This window comes from Nyctereutes procyonoides, unplaced genomic scaffold (genome assembly GCF_905146905.1).
Source record: "Nyctereutes procyonoides isolate TBG_1078 unplaced genomic scaffold, NYPRO_anot_genome, whole genome shotgun sequence".
Taxonomy (NCBI): Eukaryota; Metazoa; Chordata; class Mammalia; order Carnivora; family Canidae; genus Nyctereutes; species Nyctereutes procyonoides.
The window spans coordinates 20,232,617-20,254,136 of record NW_026575048.1 but is presented as its reverse complement, the minus strand read 5'-3'; the positions used below and the strand labels follow the sequence as shown (position 1 = coordinate 20,254,136).

Here is a 21,520-nt window from a genome sequence, read left to right as displayed (position 1 = left end):
CCACAGCCAAGGGTGGTCTTCATAGCAGTCGTGCTACTGAAAACAGCTCAGCTTTCTCTGACACATAGAGAATGTTTAAAAATAACATATAGCTGACATCAAGTTGGGTGAACCAGTGACTCAACTGCAGAAACAGAACTTTAGCAACACCGCTGAAGCCCTCTCCAATCCAATCCCACTGCCTCCCATCCAGAGCTAACTTCTGATCTGAATGTTTTCAACATGCCATTAAAACAATTTTTTTGGCGGGGGGGCACTTCGGTGGCTCAGATGGTTATGGCACCTGCCTTTGGCTCAGGTCATGATCCCAGGGTCATGGGATGGAGCCCCATGTGGGACTCCCTGCTCAGCAAGAAGTCTGCTTCTTCTTCCCCCTCTGCCCCTCTCCTACTCATGCTCTAATAAATAAAATCTTTAAAAAAAATTTTTGTGTGGTGAAACATGAAATTTACCATTTTAACCATTTTTAAGTATACAGTTCAGTAATGATAAATACATATACACTGCTATTCAACCAATCTCCAGAACCCATCTTTCATCAAAACTGAAATTCTGGGGCAGCCCGGGTGGCTCAGCGGTTTAGTGCCACCTTCAGCCCAAGACCTGATGCTGGAGACCGGGGATCGAGTCCCACGTCAGGATCCCTGCATGGAGCCTGCTTCTCCCTCTGCCTGTGTCTCTGCCTCTGTCTCTCATGAATAAAATCTTAAAAAAAAAAAAAAAAAAAAAAAAAAAACCTGAAATTCTGTACCTACTAACTCCCCATTCTCCCTACTCTAATTCCTAGTAACCATCATTCTACTTTCTGAATGTGATGACTTTGTATACCTTATACAAATAGAACCATACGGTATTTGTATGGTTTTATCTCACTTAGCAGAATGTCCTCAGGGCTCATCCGTGTTGTAGCAGGACAGTACTGCCTTCATTTCCAAGGTTGCGTAGTATTCTACTAATGTAAACATACATTCAACTGTCAGTGGACATTTGGTTTGCTTTCCCCATTGGCTATTGTGAATCATGCTGCTATGAATAGGAGTGTACGAATCTCCCTGAGGCTCTGCTTTCAATTCTTTTGGCTAGATACCTAGAGTTGCTAGATCATATAGTAATTCTATTTTTAATTTCTTGGGGATCTGTCATACTGTTTTCCCTAGCGACTGCACAAAGGCTCTGGCTTCCCCACATTTCCCCCACCACGTACTATTTGTTTTTTTGACAGTAGACATCTTAATAGATGTGAGGTGGTATCACAGAGTAGTTTTGATTTGCATTTCCCTAATGACTACTGATGCTTAACATCTTTTCATGTGTTTCTTGGCCATCTGTATATCTTTTTTAGAGAAATGCCTATTTAAATTCTTTGCCCATTTGTGGGGTGCCTGCGTGGCTCAGTTGGTTAAGTATCTGCCTTCAGCTCAGGTCATGATCTCAGGGTCCAGGGACTGAGCCCCACATTGGGCTCCCTGATCAGCAGAGACTCTGCTTCTCCTTCTCCCTTTGCCCCTCCTGACTGCTCGTGCACTCTCTCGCTCTCTTTCAAATAAATAAAATCTTAAAAAAATTGTTTTAAAAGTTTTTACCTTTCATATTTATCTAGAGTTCAATTTTATGATATCTTTATAAATATATTGGTTTTCACTATTAAAAACTCATTATGTTTTTTTTATTATTTTTAAATTTTTTTATTTATTTATGATAGTCACAGAGAGAGAGAGAGAGGCAGACACACAGGCAGAGGGAGAAGCAGGCTCCACGCACCGGGAGCCCGACGTGGGATTCGATCCCGAGTCTCCAGGATCGTGCCCTGGGCCAAAGGCAGGCGCTAAACCGCTGCGCCACCCAGGGATCCCAAAAACTCATTATGTTTAAATGACCAATGAAATCATGGGGAAATGATGCTCGGAGTCTCAAATACCCTGCTAAGTGGTTAGTACTTACTCCTTTGTCTAATCTGTCCTGAACCAGAGGAAGATTCTGATTACCAGTGACCTTCAGAGATGTAAGCAACATTCACATAAATGACCATAACTGAGACCTGAGCTTCTTCAAAGCACTAGCGTATATTTAATGCACAATAAAAACAAAGAGATTTTAAACAAAATTTTAAAATTTCTTTACACTTTAAGCAAATCCTGGCAACAGACATTTCCAAACAGTGAAATAAATTTACTTCCATGGAGCAATGGGGGAAAAAGGTGTTATTCTAAAGTAGAACCCTCTTTATATTCCTAGCAACCTGATGGTTGACTACTAGGATGGGGAGAAGTTATAAATTAGTAAAGACAAAATCTGTCCCCCAGCCAAGAGAACCACCCTTTACTTCTAGTAAAAAAAAAAAAAAGAAAAAATAAGGCCAATAGTTCTTTGATACTTCCTCACTTTATTAAGGTTAACAGGATATTTATACATCTAAACATTTACTCTAGGTATTCAGTGACATTTAAATTCTGAATTACCTTCCCATAATTAAGTTTCTTTAGGCACATTGGTTTGTATTTTATAGAAAACGCTTATCTTTAGGTCACAAACAGGAAAGAGTATAAGTTGCAAATGTTACAAAGATGATACCAAATCTCAGCTAACCTCTTTCCCAAATTGCAACCACTGTATTTAATGAAAACAGAGCCCCCAAATAATTGCTTAAACATTATCACTGTATGATTGTGGTGACTAAGAAATCCCTGAAAAAGCAGTAAGCCATGATTACTGGAAAGCTCAGAACATTAGCAAGGCTAAATTGCAAAGTATTTAACAGAAGGCCACAAATTGTGTTTTCCTAAGAGGAGCTAGGAACTATGGATGTCATTTAGTAATGCATTGGAATGGCATTGCCTAGTGCGAGTGTTGCACAAAAACTCCAGGTCACCTCTTCTTTATCATTATTTTGGATAAGCTTCCACAATCATAGCATGGCCCTGTAAAGGAGGGGGGGGGAAAGAGTTCAATTAGAGCAAGAAAAGGTGAAGAATCTAGCCAGTCCTTAGACAAAACAGAAAAACTGGAAAAGTACAGGCTACAGAATTTGATCCTGGCTCTGTCTTTCAAACACTGTGTGATCTTATGGGTGTATGGGGAAGGGGAGGCTGCTACCGGCATCTAGTGGGTAGAGATCATGCTAAACATCCTACAACACAGGATGCTGGGGTAGCTCAGTTGGTTGAGTGTCAGACTCTTGATTTTGGCTTGGGTCACAATCTCAAGATGGTAAGACAAAACCCTGAGTTGGGCTCCACACTTGGTGGGGAGTCTGCTTCTCTCTCTTTTCCTCTGCCCCTCCTGCTGCTCATACTCACTAAAAATAAGTAAATCTTAAAACAAAAACAAACCATCCTACAACACAGAATACAACCCCCCACCACAAAGAATTACCTGGCCCAAAATGTTAACAGAGCCAAAGCTGAGAACCCTATTATAGATCCAAAATACCGGATTCCTCCTCTAATCTAGTTCTGTTTGTATCATGCATTCGGCTCTTGATAAAACAATGCCAAGTTCAACCTACTTCCTAAGGTATATTATCTCTCTCCATCACCATACTATAAACCTCTAGAACAATGGTGCTGGGTGGTATTCTTCATCCACAAAAGCATCCAGTATCGTGTTCTACTCTGTGCTAGATGAACTATCAAGGAACACACACTCAAAACCACATGACCCTAACCTATGTGGACTCCCCACAGCACTGTGCACTGGTTATCTCCTTCGATTAAGTCTGGCACAGAAAGATAAAAGGGAGGGCTCCAGTCCTAACTATGGTTTTCTGTGGATGAAGTTACATGGACTGAAAAATGCTTTTCATCGTGAAGTCTAAAATGCTGCAACCTACAAATAACCGACCGTTTATTGCTTCAAAGTTTCTGAGGCAAGCCATAAATAAAGGTTTTTAAGTGTAGCCTGTTCAAATTCTCATATACCTTATTTATTCTTTTTTTTTTAAGATTTTATTTATATATCTATGAGAGACAGAGAGAGAGATATACAGACATATGCAGAGAGAGAAGCAGGCTCCACGCAGGGAGCCCAATGTGGGACTCGATCCTGGAACCCCAGGATCATACCCTGAGCTAAAAGCAGACACTCAACCGCTGAGCCACCCAGGCGTCCTTTATTCATCTTGATTAGCAACAGAAAGTTTTTGTAATCTGGAAGAAAACCCTATCTGTTTCCATCAGTGTTGGGGGAGGGGAAGATTATAATCAGCCCTCCTCCTGGATTTTATTCTCAAAGCGAAATGCTGTAACAGGTAGGAAGCTGTGTCTGTCAAGAAATAAATGAATTCTCCAATTAAATAAAGTAAGTTCGTTTTCAAGAAAAATAATTTACTTCTTGGAGAGATTTTATAGATAAGGTTTCATGGTAACTAAATAAATGAGTAAAATTTTATTATTAAAGGAGAAAATATACCAAAATGTTAATAATGATAGTGTCTGCTGAGAGGAATAATAGGTAATTCTAATTATTTTCTATAGATTTTTTGCACTTTTCATAATGAGGATGTATTCCTTTTAAAAATAAAAAACACAGGGGCACCTGGGTGGCTCAGTTGGCTAAGCATTCAATTCTTGATTTCAGCCAGGTCATGATCTCAGGGTCATGAGATTCAAGCTTCACCTCAGGCTCCACACTCAGTGAGGAATCTGCTTAGGATTCTCTCTCCCTCCCCTTCTGCTCTTTACCCCCGCTCTGCCATGTGCTCACTCTCAAATAAATAAGGTAAAATCTTAAAAAAAATAAATGATATAAACATCTTAGGAAGAAAAATACTTAGGTTTAAAAACTATCCTCCTTCCAAAGTACTAACTGAATTAAAGTTGTACCCTCTCCCCCTCAAAATAGGCAGCTTTTTCCCCTAGTTTTCTGTCATCAGAAATATTGCTCTAAAAATGTTTCAAAGTTAACTAAATGAAACATGCTTGAATGAGCTTCTTTTGTTTCCAAGAAAACAACTTTCCAGAAGCGCCTATGAAGCTGCTATGACGTACCTGCCCACCAGCTGCACAGGCAGCCACTAAGCCATACTGGCCTCCCTCCTTCCGTAATCTGTTGGCAGCTGCCATAACCAACCGGCAGCCAGTAGCTCCAAATGGGTGTCCCAGGGACAGCGATCCACCCCAGTTGTTAAACTTCTCCAGAGGAGGTGACCCAACCTGGCTCCCCCAAAAACAAACACAAATATGATGATGAGTTTACTTAAGCATCAGGCTGGGCTCTTACCAACAGGAAGGTAACAGAGACTGAGAGAATGACTAAGACACATCATATATTATTTTACTGTAAAGAAAGAAATTCTAGGTCAATTCTGAAAGCCATGGACCATTTATTTCTCATCTAACACCAGAACTGAATTTCCAAGAACTATTCTTCAACTAAGAAATAAATACATTTAATGAAATATAAAATTCTTTGTAAGGAGCAGGTTTCTCCTTCATATTTTTATTAGCAGTCAACTAAACTCCAAATATTACAGTGCTTTGGAAATTCAAGTATACTTTTAACCACTTACCTTGGTTTTTCTACCCATGTAGTTTTGTGCAAACCAATCAGAATCCATGGCTTTAAAATTAGCCAAAATCTGACCCTGCAAGGGAAAGGACCTTGTTATTAATGTCCCTTGTCATTAAAGTTAAGATTTTAAAAATCATTTTTCAGTGAAATTTTCCTAAGGAACCATTCTTGCTACTTTTGAAGGGCCTCTAGAGATCATCTCAGAGGTCTGTTTTCAAAACCGTACCACTGGATTACCTCCCTTTTTGCCCCTTCCAACAGTGTAGGTCAGTACTTCAAATATAAAGCTCTCCTTGTGTTTTACTCATTCCCTAAGTCACACCTAGATCTCCCACACAAAAACAGACTACATTTTTTATGATTACAGTCCTATGATATAAATCCTTTAAGTAACTTACTGAGAATGCTTCATGAAATTCAAAAGCATCAATATCATTCAGTGTTAATCCTGCTTTTTCCAGAACTTTTGGAGTGGCATATGTTGGTCTAAAAAGAAAAAAAATAAGTAATACGTAAGAATTTTTAACCTAAGAACTCCTTACTCCCCAAGCTGAGTTTTACATAAGGTACTGTAATGCCCTCCACTCATTCTCGGATTCTACTGCACAAATATTAAGTGTGGGGGCTATGACTGTGAACTAAATGAAGACACAGCCTCTGTCGCTATGAAGTTTATATTCTAGAGTAAGGGACACAGTTAATAAACGAACGATGAAAGAGAAGAACAAACAATGTGAAGAACTAGAAAAACACACGATGCAAAGGGCAGAACACAGGGAAGAGCATGATGGCTCTTCAAACCATGGTTTGAAGGACATGATGGAGGGGGTAGAGCCATGAGGGAGGAGGAGACAATTCAAATATTAGAGGGCTTTTATAAAAGGCCATTACAGAGACAATACAGCAATATGAAAAAATGTTTATGACATCCTAATTTAAAAATAATACAAGATTGTATATGCATAAGTAGAAATCTATAGGAAAAAATAAAAAAAAGAACCCAAAGCTTTAAAATGATAAGCCAACATAAAGGATTATTTTTAAGAAGCCAACACACACACACACACACACACACGCCAAAAAAAAATCCAACACACAAAAGAATTATGAACTCAAAACTTAATGTACTTTAAAAAAAATCTTAAATTTTGTTAGTTAACACATAGTGGAATATTGGTTTCTGAAGTCAGTGATTCATCACTTACAACATCCAGAGCTCATCAAAAGTGCCTTCCTTAACCCCCATCATCCATCTAGCCCAACCCCCACCCACCTCCCTCCATCAACCCTCTGTCTGTTCTCTATCAGAACTTAATGTATTTTAAAATCTATATAATAATTGTGGGTAACCAAATAACTTTTGATTATAGCCCAAGGATATACACTGCTACCTACCCAAGTAGAAGTTGATCTTTTGGATCTTGAGACACATATACAAAATCCCTAGGTGAAAAATAAAGGAGTTAGCTTCAGTAATAAAATAAAGAAACCAAGGCAATTTATTTGAACATTTACCTTACCTCAAATACGCCTTGGGCTTATAACCCATGGCCAGAGCTTTTTCCTCTGCCATAATCAGCATTGCAGATGCACCATCGGTCTGAAATGTTAAGCAGAACAATAACGCAATAACGTTAAATTTTTCAGCCTTTCTTGAATTTTCTGTACATTCATTTTCTATGCAGTGTTCCTGAATCTACCAACTAATTATACTTACACAGAGATTTTACAAAACAACCCTTTTTCATTTTATCCATCATTAATTCACAATTCAAACCCACACTGACCCATTTTTTTCAAGGAGTAAGGTAGAAAAACCTGTTTAAAAGTACCACAATTTTCTAAATGGACAAAGAGGATAGGTAACTTTAGAAATATGTATTCATAATAAGCTTAAGCCAAAAGATTTTTGTTTTTAGCACAGAAGGTAAGAAACCTTATGAATTAAAACAATTTCTTATTTATTTCTAGATTTTATGGACTTGTTTCTTTTTTTAAAAGATTTTATTTATTTATTCATGAGAGACACAGAGAAGAAAGGCAGAGACATAGGCAGAGGGAGAAACAGGCTCCCTGTGGGGAGTCCGATGTGGGACTCCATCTCAGGGCCCCGGGATCACACCCTGAGCCAAAGACAAATGCTCAACCGCTGAGCCATCCAGGCACCCTATGGACTGTTTCTGAGCTGCTTCCTGCTTATGGAAGGAAATACAGGCTTTGAGGTGAGATGGAAGAAGAAACAGGTTGGTAGCTGAGAACATCAGAACCATGGTTTTCCCTCCTTGGACACACCCCACATGCTTTTCCTTAACTGACAATCAAGAAGCTCAGAGAAAGAGCTACCATTGGAAAAAAGCCCTTTACCATGACTTCAAAAGAAAGAGCTCAAAAAAAAAAAAATTCAAAAATTCACTACTTGAGAGTTTGGGACATCAAAACAATTTTTACCACATTCTACAGTATTTTTATTTAGTAACCCTGAAGAGACAAAGAAGCTCTGAAGAGACTAAGAAGCTACCACCAACAGAGGGGCCATAAAGCCTGGAAACATAACCTATACACAATAAATAGTTTATGGACATGACATCAATACAATGTGCTATTGTGCAAAGTTGCAATGAATGTGGTGCATTAACACATTCCCCAAAACCCATGTATCTGTTATGTGCTGCCTCTGATGATATGTGTTTCTGACTTTCAGTGAATAAACATACATCTTTAGCATACCCCGGAAGTAATCAGGGGGGTTCAGATCTGGTAGGAGTAGAGCCCAGCCCATATGGCTCTATATCATTCAATTCAGTTTTGGATAAATGATTATTTAACCAGTCCTTCACCACTCAGGTTTAACAGGGTGGTACACCATCCTGTTGGAACGACTCCAGGCACCCTTCCCCTAGCCCAAGAGTGGGCGTTAAGCAGTCACTTAACAAAGTCAAATATGTCAACATATGCCCATGTTTCCAGACTGTGTGCCCAGGTATGGAAGATATATTGTAAAAGAAACATTGACCAATTGGACTATATCTAGAAGACTGCCCCAAAGTAGCAGAAGAAGAGAAACCACCTCTTACGAGCAGAAGCATAATCCATAGGAATGTTTAATTAAGGAGAAGCCAAAAACCCAAAGAAGGATATGAAGCTACATGCAGATGACCAAAACAACCACCACCATAAAATATGAGGGTAGATATATTTATTCCATATGTTTATAGGAAATGCTTATAGAAACTGCTTACAGGAAAATAATTTGAGGGCCAGTAGAAAGCATCATATTTTTTTTTTTTAAGATCTGAGGGGGGATGGAGAGAGAGAGATAAGAGAAAGAGAAAGGACACACACTTGGGGAGGGACACAGGAAGAGAGAATCTCAAGTAGATTCTGGGATGAGCACAGAGTCTGATGCAGGGCTCAATCCCACAACCCTGAGATCAGGATCTGAGCTGAAACCAAGTCAGATGCTTAACCAACTGCATCACCCAGGCACCCTGAAAGCATCATTTTTCTAACAATCAGAGCTAGAAGAGATATCTTGTCACTCTCTCTGCCTAGTTTCTACATCTTATACAACTCAAATTTATATCCTATGCTCCAACCAAGCTTCTCCCCAAAGAAAACCTTGTTCTCATACCTCTTTGCTATTCCTTTTACTTAGAATGTATTTATTACACTTCTTGAATTGGCTTGTACCCTTCCTTCAAGATTTGCTGCTCAAATGCTGCCTCCTCTGAGGAGCCTCCTGGGCTCTTCCGGTCTCATGTCTTCTGTTAGCCTATGCTTACTGCCACCACCGCACCTTCTTGCTGCATTACAATCACTGGCCTTTCTATCTCCAGTGCCTAGCATAGCTAATCAAAGTTTTCTGATTAAATGCCTGAAGAGAAAAGCTTTTTGAATCAGAATGGTGGCTGGATCAAGTGACTCCAAAGGCCTTAAGGCAGAATTCCATTTTTTTAATGATTCCATTTTAATATTTTTATAATAACTATATTTTTATGCTTCTATTCATGATACATAAAAATAGATCTACTTTAGGTTTTTCTGTTGAGACCACAAATGTGAAGGTTACCAGTGAACACATAGAGCACAACATAGTTACCAGGAAAGAAGAATTTGCAGCTGTCACCGTGCCATAGGGCTTGATGAATGCAGGTTTTAGTTTGGCCATTTGCTCCAGAGAAGAAGGACGAATGCCATTATCTTTGGTAACTGTATCTTTTCCTACAAAAAACATGAACTTCTTCAGTCTAAGAAACGATAAGCTTTATATATCTTCTCTAGAGAAACAGGTCCTAAAAGTTATGACAAATGAAATGTAAAATGTTATTACTGAAAGTCTGTTATAGTTCTCAAGACACTATCAAATTTAAAACTGTACTTTTTTAAAAAAGATTTTATTCTTTTTAAGTAATTTCTACGCCCAATGTGAGGCTTGATTGAGAGCCCTGAGATCAAGAGTCGCATGCTCTACCAACTGAGCCAGCTAGGCACACTTAAACTATACTCTTAAGACATCTGGGAAATAATATAAATGATCTAACAAAAGAAGAACACCCTACTTTCTTAAGATATTCATTCATGGGGATCTCTGGGTGGCTCAGCGGTTTAGCGCCTGCCTTCGGCCCAGGACATGATCCTAGGGACCCGGGATCAAGTCCCAGCATTGGGCTCCCTGCATGGAGCCTGCTTCTCCCTCTGCCTATGTCTCTGCCTCTCTCTGTGTGTCACTCATTAAAATAAAATAAATAAATAAATAAAATAAATAAAATAAAATGAAATGAAATCAAATAGAATAAAATAAAATAAAATAAAATAAAATAAAATAAGATATTCATTCACATTTGGCTATTCTATATAGAAATCATATGAAGGAAGAATTTTTAAAATAGGCATATACATAAGAACTAAAATATAGCAGGAAGACCTAAAAGCAGACTCTTACAAAAACTTTTTTGGGACGCCTGGGTGGCTCAGCGGTTAAGCATCTGCCTTCGGCCCAAGGCATGATCCTGGGGTCCTGGGATCAAGTCCCACATTGGGCTCCCTGCATGGAGCCTGCCTCTTCCTCTGCCTATGTCTCTGCCTCTCTCTGTTTCTCATGAATAACTAACTAAAATCTTAAAAGAAAAAAAAACTTTTTTGAAACACTGACCTACTGTTAACATAAATTGAAACTTGACTCCATGTTTAAGAATGACTATTCTGGAAACAGAACCAAAATACTTACTGAAAAATCATTCAGGACTTTTGAAATTTTAGAAGCAATTCAGAACTCTCTAACAAGTGGCACAAAGCATTCTCCTTTACAAAGTTGAGCAAACCATTTTACCTGGTACTTTGAAGGGTACAATATCAGACAGGAGTCCTTCATCCTGTGCCTTCTTGGCAAGGCTGTGCGAGCGCAGTGCGTACTCATCCTGGTCCGCTCGAGAAACAGCAAAGGCAGCGGCTAGCCGGTCTGCAGAGTGGCCCATGGTCTCACTGGTGGAGAACTCAGCCACGGCAGGGAGCTGAGAAAGGAGCCATATAGCATCAGGTATGCTGTCAACAGGTGTTATACCACACCTAGAATTATCTGAGAAAGTCAATCAAGACCAAGATGGAAGAAGCTTTTTGTGAGCAGGGCATCTCCAAGGAGGGCTCACAAATTCAAATTTTCTAACTATAATATTTTTTTATCCCCATCTTGAGCAAATAATTATCCCTTCCCTGTAATTAACAGAATCTACAACTACTAAAGCATAACTGACCCCATGCTGTCTTACCTAAATCTAGATCTTTGCAGTGGGATGCTTTGGAAACAGGTCTTTATATAAGAGTTCACAATCTTACCTCAGGTGACAGGAAATTCAATCTGAATTTTGAGAGTAAAGATAGTCGTTGACCCAGAGTCTTGGCCTTATTGAGATCAAGCATCATTTTCCTCATTTTCCTTGAATGACGAATAGGGACATCAGACATTAACTCTACACCACCTGCCACAACCACATCACACTGCCCAGAAGCGATCAAGCCAACACCTACAGGGTATAGGTGATATGTATATGAACATCTTTTGCAGAAATTAACAGACCACTGATAATTTAAGCTTCTTCATTAAAAAACTATAGGACAGCATTATATAACATCTATAATTAAGCTTTTCATCTTTTTAAAAAAAATTTTAAAAGATTTGTATTTATTTATTCATGAAAGACACAGGGAGAGAGAGAGGCAGAGACACAGGCAGAGAGAGAAGCAGGTTCTATGTAGGGAGCCAAATGCAGGACTTGATCCCGGGACTCCAGGATCATGCCCTGGGCCAAAGGCAGGCGCCAAACCACTGAGCCGCCCAGTCTTCCCCCTCCCCCCTTTTAAAAAATATTTTATTTCTTTATCTGAGAGTGTGCACATGCATGCAAGCAGGATAAGGAGCAGAGAGGGCGTGAGAGAGAGAATCTCCAGCAGACTCCCCACTGAGTGCAGAGCCCAATGTGGGGCTTTATCTCACAACCTGAAGATCATGATCGGAACTGAAACCAAGAGTCAGAAGTTTAAGCGACGGAGCCACCCAGGTGCCCTGGTTTTCATCTTTTCAAAGGGATTAAGATAACTTTTTTGAATGACTAAACTATATTCAATGCACTAAAGGAAAGACCTTGTAGACACCAGCTTCTGGAAATATCCATTGGATCAACTCTCAAACAAATCATATTCTATACCAGAACATTATGCAGATTTTATAAACTCCGAGGTTTAGTTTTCTTTTTTCTTTCTTTCTTTCTTTCTTTCTTTCTTTCTTTCTTTCTTTCTTTCTTTCTTTCCTTTTTTTTTTGTCTACAATGGGAATTTCTACTACAAACTTGAGAAAGTCTGGCTTTTGAAGATGTAAGGCAGCCCCCCTTCGTGTTTATGGCCACTGGCAAGTATTCTGTTGCTCTATCTGGAAGTTGTCACATGCATCATAGAATGGTGAATACCCCTAATCACTGCCTCTGGCATCATTCTCTGCCACTCATGAGGTAGGCTACCTGAGCTGGCCTTCGTGTTATTAAGAGAGCACACAGAATTTCCTAACTTTAAAATCTAGCAGATTATAAATTATTCATGCCTCAAACCCAAAAACACCTTCCTAGAAATAATACTTTTCTAGCTGGTAATCCCTGTTGTGGCCAGCCACATTACTGGTGGAGAAACTACATGAATGGCTATGTCCCGCAGGTACAGAGAGAAAGAAAAAGGTTGAGAAATACTGTCAAAATAAAAAATGTTAAATGTGACCTTATTTTTAAAAAACGAGTCAAATTTAGAGATCTTTGCTAATCCTTTGCTTCTGTTAAGAGTACTTTTTTATGGGGTGTCTGGGTGGTATAGTTAGGTGTCCAACTCTTGGGTTCCAGCTCAGGTTGTGATCTCTTGGTCATGGGATCATCCCGTGTCAGATTCTGCACTCAGCATGGGACCTGCTTGAGACTCTCTCCCTATCCCCCTGGCCCTAACCCTGAGTTAGGCTCTCTCTCTCTCTAAAATAAATAAATAAATCTTCTTTAAAAGTACTGTATGATCATGCAAACAATCAAGTACCTTCCATTTTCAAGTAAACATACCTGTGGTCATGGCTTGGTTGGCAGAGATGCAGGCCATGGTGACAGTGTGAGCAGGAGTCTTATCAGAGAAGCCAGCTCCAAGGGCAGCCTTCAGGAAATACATGAATGAAATGGTCATTTCTAAAAAAAAGTACTACCTGTAAATGATGCTTTGAGCACCAGTTCTCTTTGTGGTAAATCAGAAAACGGTTTGAAGTTAATATTCTATAGAGTAATATACAGAATAAAATTAAACCCATCACAGAAATGGCTTACTCATTTTTCATGTACCATTAATTAACAAACACTGCAAAATTCTTGACAGCCGGTGTCTAGTGTGGTAAACAGGCTACAACACCCTTCTATGTCACCTAACTTCTTAGTCAAGCATTGCTCCAAGCCTTCAAGGATATCAATATATAATTTGATTTTAATTTAAATTTTCAAATACAGTAATAAACTGTTAAATACACTTGGTGTAATGATGAAACATATCATGGAGTAGGATCCCTCACAATCTCTGCTCCTATAGTCGTAAGAAAGGCTTGGTGGCAAAGCACAAGTCATCAAACCAGAAAGTGATTTTTTTTTTTTTTAAGATTTATTTGACAAACAGCGAGTAAGCACAAGGAGGGAGAGCAGCAGAGGGAAGGGGAGAAGCAGGCTCCCTGCAGAGCAGAGAGCCCAATGTGGGACTCGATCCCAGGACCCTAGGATCATGACCTGAGCCGAAGGCAAATGCTTAACTGAGCTACCCAGGAGCCCCTAGAAAGCGATTCCTAAAGAACGACTCATAAGCAAAATTCCCACTCAGGTCTCTGCCCACTCTCTGCTCATTCCTCTCACTGCCAGTTGGTCTTAGTGACCATCCCATATTTCACACAGCACACTGTAGATCCAATGCAAAGTCAAACTGGAAAACTTGCCAGTACGCAGGAGTTCAAGTTGATGAAAGAAACTTTGCAAAACCGCATGAGCCCCAAGTGAGCCTCTGACAAATAAGAGTGAGACCCGCTAAATAACTAGAAAAAGAGAAAACTGTCCAGGATGATGACACAACAGGTGTTTCAAAAGAGAACAACTTGAGGGGTATTGACAAGAACTGAGGCACTCCATTCATCTTGCAAAATGGCCTCTATTATGATGGCACAGTAAGTGTCAAACATGAAATGAAGACATCTATTATTTCATTGTACTATTAATTGAGGCAAATTATGCTGCTAAAAAAAATCAAACAATGCCTGATTCCATTTTTGCATATATAAAAAAATGCACAGATACAATATTTTTATAATATTAATGTTATACTTTAAAAAATAATACTCTCACTGTCCCCACCCCAACCACTACCACCACTATCTACCATGAGATTTGGGTTCCCTTTAAAGGAATTCTTTTTTAGTGGCCTTTTTCTGAAACTAACTGTCCTCAGAATCCAAGATTTCTGGTAATTTGGTAAAGTAAACATGTTTCCAAAGTCTAGATTAAGGAGGCTCCGTGTTTCTTTCTTTTTAAGATGTATTTACTTGAGAGTGAGATAGATAGGGCACAAGCCAGGGGAGAGGCAGGAGGAGGGAGAAGAACCAGACTCCACGCTGAATAGGGAGCCTGACAGGGCTCAATCCCAGGACCCTGGGATGATGACCTGAGCCAAAGACAGACACTTAACCGACCGAGCCACCCAGGCACCCGAGAGTCCATGTTTCTTCACTGACTTTTACTATTATACTTACACTCCCTATATTCCATCATCTATAGAAATAGAAGTGTGTCACAGTAGTATACATGCAACATAACCTTATTCTTATCTTTCCTGGTAGTCTCAATACGAAGTACCCAACGTGCTTTGCTGAACACTATACCCTGGCAATGGCACACCAGCCTATGTAGACCTAATTCAAAAGGAGCAAAACAGCAAATCTCCAAGGGGTGGGGGAGGAGAACACACCAGTGGGGCAAGGGTAAAGGGCGCTCAGGTCGCACGGCCTAATCCTCACAAGGTCCTTTGTAGCATGTGTCACACCCTTGGCCCCAGCTGGCTCTTAGAACTGAAAGAGCTTTAAATAGAAGTGGTTTCTGGTGAATCCTGTCCACATGCTTCTATTTAAAGCTTGAACAGCTCTCAAGTAAGCCTAGGCTCTAGATAAGCATACTAAGGGAAAAGGGGGAAGATGCCTTTTAGTTAAGTAGGAGAGCAAAGAAATAAGCAGAGGCCTTTCAGTAAAGTCAGGCTCATGGGAACTCAGCATCAGAACCTTTAGGATTTCCTATGAACATTATTTTTTTTTCCTATGAACATTATTAATACAGATAACAGGTTCTTAAAAAGTTTTCTAGCTGGAAGTCACATAACTTTTAGGTTACAATACAACTATAAAGAGAGATCCTTGTAACATAGCCCCCAACACTGCCTTTCCTTGAAGCCACTACAAAAATCACCAGGACCACAATGCAACTGGTATTAGTATAGGGCAGGGAGAGGGAAGTTACTGCTGGTCAATTAATAGCTGAGATTTGCCATACAGATATAAAATCTTCAGACAAAATTTAGGGAGAAACATGATGGCTTTACAGATTAGGATAGAAAAGAAGCACGGAGAAAACTGAAACAGTATTTACTTTTCAAGGACTCTTGTAAGAGTTATTTTGTTTCTTTCAGAATATAGAAGTTGAAAATATATTATGAATAGCTTGATGCAGTCATAAAATTGTCATATTCAACACAGTTAGAAATGTGAAAGCCTAAGGAAAAACAAAACAAAAAAAAAATCAGAATGGGGAAAAAAAACCCAAAAATCCTTTGTGTTCTTAATTCTTCCCGGCCTCTCTAACATTATACAGTTGATTCTGTAGGTTTAGGGAATGTCAGACCTTCAGCAATGTTAACATTTACTGGCAGGTAAAACTGGGGGGCAGAACCAATACTTTCAGTGTGCTCATTTTCCCTCCTGACAGTGATGGACATCATTGCCCATACAGCCGTACTGAACACAGTGATATGGCAGGCACAAAACTGCAAACAAACAGAATGCTTAGTGCACTGTGATGTGCTTGGGAGTCAACTTTATCCAAACAATCACAGAAATTGAAACACAACCCAGAAAATGTGTTTGGACTGTTCACTATGAAATCCCTGTAGAGTATGTCGCTGAAGTTTCAAGGTCTTATTATCTCAGTTGCCACCAATAAACACTGCCTGGAGCTATGCCAACTAGGGTAAAAGTAAACTCCTGTGAAATTGTTTTAAAAAACCACACCCTATGTGTCATCTAGTTAATGGAAATAAATGAATAAGAAAGGCTGCTTCCAACAAAAACAATGTTATGAAATAAGTTCTTTGCATGATGTTGAAATTTTAAGTTAATTAGTAGCCACAATAAAATTACCAAAAGTCATTTTTTTTTCCTTTTCAACATTTATATTTAAATTCAATTATTCTACATACTGGTGTCAGAGGTAGAGTTCAGTGATTCATCAGTTGTATATAACACCCAGTGCTCATTATATCACATGCCCTCCTTAATGTCCATCACCCTGTTACCCCAATCTCCCACCCTCTGCCCTCCAGTGACCCTGTTTGCTTCCTATGATTAAGAGTCTTTTATATTTGTCTCCCTCTCTGTTTTCATCCTTTTTAACTCTTCCCCTATGATCCTATTTTGTTTCTTTTTTTTCCTATTTTGTTTCTTAAAATTTATATTTGTGAGATATTGTCTTTCTCTGATTTACTTAATTCACTTAGCATAATAACCTCTACTTCCATCCACATCATTGCAAATAAAGATTTTTTTTTTATGGCTAGTCTGTGTATGTGTGTGTGTGTACATATGTACATACCACATCATTTTTATCCATTCATCTATTGATGGATATCTTGGCTCTTTCCATAGTTTGGCTATCGTGAACACTGCTGCTATAAACACTGGGGTGTAGGCACTCCTTCAGATCACTTAGATATTTTTGGAGTTAATACCCAGTAGTGCAATTGGTGGCTCATAGGGTAACTATTTTCAACTTTTGGAGGAACCTCCATACTGTTTTCCAGAGTGGCTATACCAGTTTGCATTCTCAGCAACTGTGTAAAAGAGCTTCCCTTTTTCTATATCCTCACCAACATCTGTCATTTCCTGACTTCATTTTAGCCATTTTGACTGGTGTGAGGTGGTATCTCGTGGTTTTGATTTGGATTTCCCTGATGTTGAGTGATGTTGAGCATTTTTTCCTGTGTCTGTTGGCCATTTGTTATGTTTTCTTTGGAGAAATGTCTGTTCATGTCTTCTGCCCATTTCCTGATTAGATTATTTGTTCTTTGGATGTTGGATTTAATAAGTTCTTTAAAGATATTTGATACTAGCCCTTTATATGATGTGCCATTTGCAAATATCTTCTCTCATTCTGTAGGCTGTTTTGTCGACTGTATTCTTTGCTGTGCAAAACATTTTTATCTTTTTTTTTTAAAGATTTTATTTATTCATAGAGATGGAGAGAGAGGGGGGGGGGGGGCAGGGACACAGAGGGAGAAGCAGGCTCCATGCACCGGGAGCCCGATGTGGGACTCGATCCCGGGTCTCCAGGATCACGCCCTGGGCCAAAGGCAGGCGCCAAACCGCTGCACCACCCAGGGATCCCCAAAAGATTTTTATCTTGATGAAGTCCCCATAGTTCATTTTTGCCTGTTTCCCTTGTCCTTGGAGACATGTCTAGCAAGAAGTTGCTGCAGCTGAGGTCAAAGAGGTTACTGCCTATGTTCTCCAAAATAAAGGACAGGAACCATATGATCTCAACAGATGCAGAAAAAGTGTTTGGCAAAGTACAGCATCCTCTGGATTTTGATGGATTCCTGTCGCATATTTAGGTCTTCTCTCATCTATTTTGAGTCTATTTTTGTATATGGTGTGAGGAAATGATCCAGTTTCATTCTTCTGCATGTGGCTTTCCAATTTTCCCAACATCATTTGCTGGAGAGACTTTTTTCCATTGGATATTCTTTCCTGCTTTGTCAAAGATTAGTTGACCAGAGTTGAGGGTCCATTTCTAGATTCTCTATTCTGTTCCATTGATCTAATGTCTGTTTTTGCACTGGTACAATACTGTCTTGATGACTACAGCTTTGTAATACAACATGAAGTCCAGAATTGTGATGCCATCAGTTTTGGTTTTCTTTTTCAACATTCCTTTGGCTGTTCTGGTTCCATACAAATTTTAGTATTATTTGTTCTAACTCTGTGAAGTAAGTTGATGGTTATTTTGATAGAAATTGCACTGAACATATAGATTGCTCTAGGTAGCACAGACATTTTAACAATATTTGGTTTTCCAATCTGTGAGCATGGAATGTTTTTCTATTTCTTTGTGTCTTGTTTACTTTCTTTCATGAGTATTCTAGTTTTTTGAGTACTCTAGTTTTCTGAGTACAGATCTTTTTTTTTTTAAGATTTATTTATTTATTTATTTATTTATTTATTTATTTATTTATTTATTTATTTATTTATTTATTTATTTATGATAGACACGGTGGGGGGGCAGACACAGGCAGAGGGAGAAGCAGGCTCCAATGTCGGGAGCCCAATGTGGGACTCGATCCCAGGACTCCAGGATCGCCCCCTGGGCCAAAGGCAGGCTCCAAACCGCTGAGCCACCCAGGCATCCCCTGAGTACAGATGTTTTGACTCTTTCATTAGGTTTATTCCTAGGTATCTTATGGTTGTTGGTGCAATTGTAAACAGGATTGACTCCTTAATTTCTCCTTCTGTCTCATTGTTAGTGTATAGAAATGTAACTGATTTCTGTGCAATGATTTCATATCCTGCCACTTTGCTGAATTCCTATATGAGTTCTAGGAATTTTGGGGTCTGAGTCTTTTGGGTTTTCCAAATAGAGTATCATGTCATCTGCAAAGAATGAGAATTTGACTTCTTTGCTGATTCAGATGTCCTTTATTTTTTTGTTGTCTGATTGGTGAGGCTAGGATTTCTAGCTCTGTTATGCTGAACAGCAGTGGTGATAGTGGACATCCTTGCTGTGTTCCTGACCTTAGCGGAAAAGCTCTGTTTTTCCCTGCTGGGAATGATATTCACTGTGGGCTTTTTGTATATGGTTTTTATGATATTGAGGTATATTCCCTCTATCCCCACATTGTGAAGAATTTTTTTTTTCACTGTGAAGAATTTTAATCAAAAAAGGATGCTGTTCTTTGTCAAACGCTTTTTCTGCATCTACTGAGAGGATATGATTCTTGGCGGTTCTTTTATTAATGTAGTGTATCACACATTGATTTGCAGATGTTGAACCACCCTTGCAGCCAAGGAAGAAGTCCTACTTGGCCGTGGTAAAAAATCCTTTCAATGTACTGTTGGATCCTACTGACTAGTATTTTGGTGAGATTTTGGCATCCATGTTCATGGATATTGGTCTGTAATTCTCCCTTTTACTGGGGTCTTTGTCTGGTTTTGGGATCAAGGCAATGCTGGCCTCATTGAAAAAGTTTGGAAGTTTTCCTTTTATTCCTATTTTTTGAAATGGCTTCAAAAGAAAAGATATTAATTTTTCTTTAACTGTTTGGTAGAATTACCTTGGCAAGCCATCTGACCCTGGACTCTGTTAGAAGGTTTTTGATTACTGCTTTAATTTCCTTGCTAGTTATGGGTCTGTTCAGGTTTCCTATTTCTTCCTGTTTCAGTCTTGGTAGTTTATACATCTCTAGGAATGCATCCATTTCTTCCAAATTACCTAATTTGTTGGCATATAGTTGCTCATAATATGTTCTTATAATTGTATTTCTTCAGTGTTGGCTCTGACCTCTCCTCCTTCATCCATGATTTTATTTATTTGGGTACTTTCTCTTTTCTTTTTGATAAGTCTGGCCAGGGGTTTATCAATCTTACTCTTCGAAAGAACTGGCTCTTAGTTTTGTTGATCTTTTCTACTGTTCTTTTGGTTTCTATTTCACTGATTTCTATTCTTTAATTCTCCTCTTCTACTAGGTTTAGGCTTTATTTGCTGTTCTTTCTCCAGCTCCTTTAGATGTAAGGTTAGGCTGTGTATTTGAGACCTTTCTTTTTTTCTGAGAAAGGCTTGTATTGCTATATACTTACCTCTTAGGACCACCTTTGCTGCATCCCAAAAGTTTTGAACAGTTGTGCTTTCATTTTCATTTGTTTCCATGAGTTTTTTAATTCTTCTTTAATTTCTTCATTGACCCATTCATTTTTTAGTAGGATGCTCTTTAGCCTCCATGTATTTGAGTTCTTTCCAAATTTCCTCTTGTGACTCAGTTCCAGTTTCAGAACATTGTGGTCTGAAAATATGTAGGGAATGATCCCAATTTGTTGGTACCAGTTGAGACCTGATTTGTGACCCAGTATGTGATCTATTCTGGAGTATGTTTCATGTGCACTCGAGAAGAATGTGTATTCTGTTGTTTTAGGATAGAATGTTCTGAATATATATCTGTGAAGTCTATTTGGTCCAATGTGTCATTCAAAGCCCCTTTTCCTTGTCAATCTTCAGCTTAGATGATCTTTTGATTGCAGTGAGTAGGGTGTAAAAGTCTATTACTATTATATTATTACCGATATGTTTTTTTAATTTTGTTATTAATTGGCTTATATAACTGGCTGTACCATGTTAGGGACATAAATATTTACAATTCTTGATCTTCTTATTGGATAGATCCTTTATGATATAGTATCCTTCCTCACCTCTTATTATAGTCTTTGGTTTATTTATTTTTATTTTTTTTAAAGATTTTATTTATTTATTCATGAGAGACACACACACAGAGAGAGAGAGGCAGAGACACAGGCTGAGGGAGAAGCAGGCTCCCTGCAAGGAGCCCGATGTGGGACTCGATCCTGGGTCTCCAGGATCACACCCTGGGCTGCAGGCGGCGCCAAACCGCTGGGCCACCGGGGCTGCCCACAGTCTTTGGTTTAAAATCTAATTTGTCTGATACAAGGATCATCACCCCAGCTTTCTTTTGATGTCCATTAGAATGATAAACGGTTTTCCATCCCCTCACCTTAAATCTGGAGGTGTCTTTGGGTCTAAAATGAGTCTCTTGCAGACAGCATATCGATGGGTCTTACTTTTTTATCCAATCTGATACTATGTCTTTTGACTGGAGCATTTAGCCCATTTACATTCAGAGTAATTATTGAAAATATGAATTTAGTGCCACTGTATTACATGTAAAGTCATTATTTCTGTGTATTGTCTCTGTTCCTTTCTGGTTTATGTTACTTTTGGGCTCTCTCTTCACTTAAAGGATCCCTTTTAATATTTCTTGTAGGGCTGGTTTGATGACAACAAATTCTTTTTAGTTTCTGTTTGTCCTAGAAGCTTTTTATCTCTGCACTAAAAGTCACTTTAGCCATACTTTGCCATAAGTTCTATTATTCTAAGAAACAAATGAACATATATCCCAAAGCCGCTCAAATAATTGACTT

The 21,520-nt window shown here is 38.9% G+C and overlaps 1 protein-coding gene across 6 annotated transcripts in view; it reads right to left on the bottom strand.

Annotated features, from left to right (window-relative positions):
• Positions 1 to 2,044: 2,044 nt before the first annotated feature.
• Positions 2,045 to 21,520, bottom strand: part of HADHB (hydroxyacyl-CoA dehydrogenase trifunctional multienzyme complex subunit beta) — a 42,617-nt gene continuing 23,141 nt past the window's right edge. For all 6 annotated transcript variants that reach the window (XM_055327111.1, XM_055327115.1, XM_055327114.1 and 3 more), the window contains 10 exons: positions 13,095 to 13,182; positions 11,341 to 11,528; positions 10,838 to 11,018; positions 9,608 to 9,729; positions 7,029 to 7,108; positions 6,904 to 6,951; positions 5,907 to 5,994; positions 5,507 to 5,581; positions 4,986 to 5,150; positions 2,045 to 2,918 (listed from right to left, as the gene is read on the bottom strand). In XM_055327111.1, the coding sequence (XP_055183086.1) occupies positions 2,883 to 2,918; positions 4,986 to 5,150; positions 5,507 to 5,581; positions 5,907 to 5,994; positions 6,904 to 6,951; positions 7,029 to 7,108; positions 9,608 to 9,729; positions 10,838 to 11,018; positions 11,341 to 11,528; positions 13,095 to 13,182 (1,071 nt within the window). In that variant the 3' untranslated portion in view covers positions 2,045 to 2,882. The remainder of the gene's footprint in view (positions 2,919 to 4,985; positions 5,151 to 5,506; positions 5,582 to 5,906; positions 5,995 to 6,903; positions 6,952 to 7,028; positions 7,109 to 9,607; positions 9,730 to 10,837; positions 11,019 to 11,340; positions 11,529 to 13,094; positions 13,183 to 21,520) is intronic.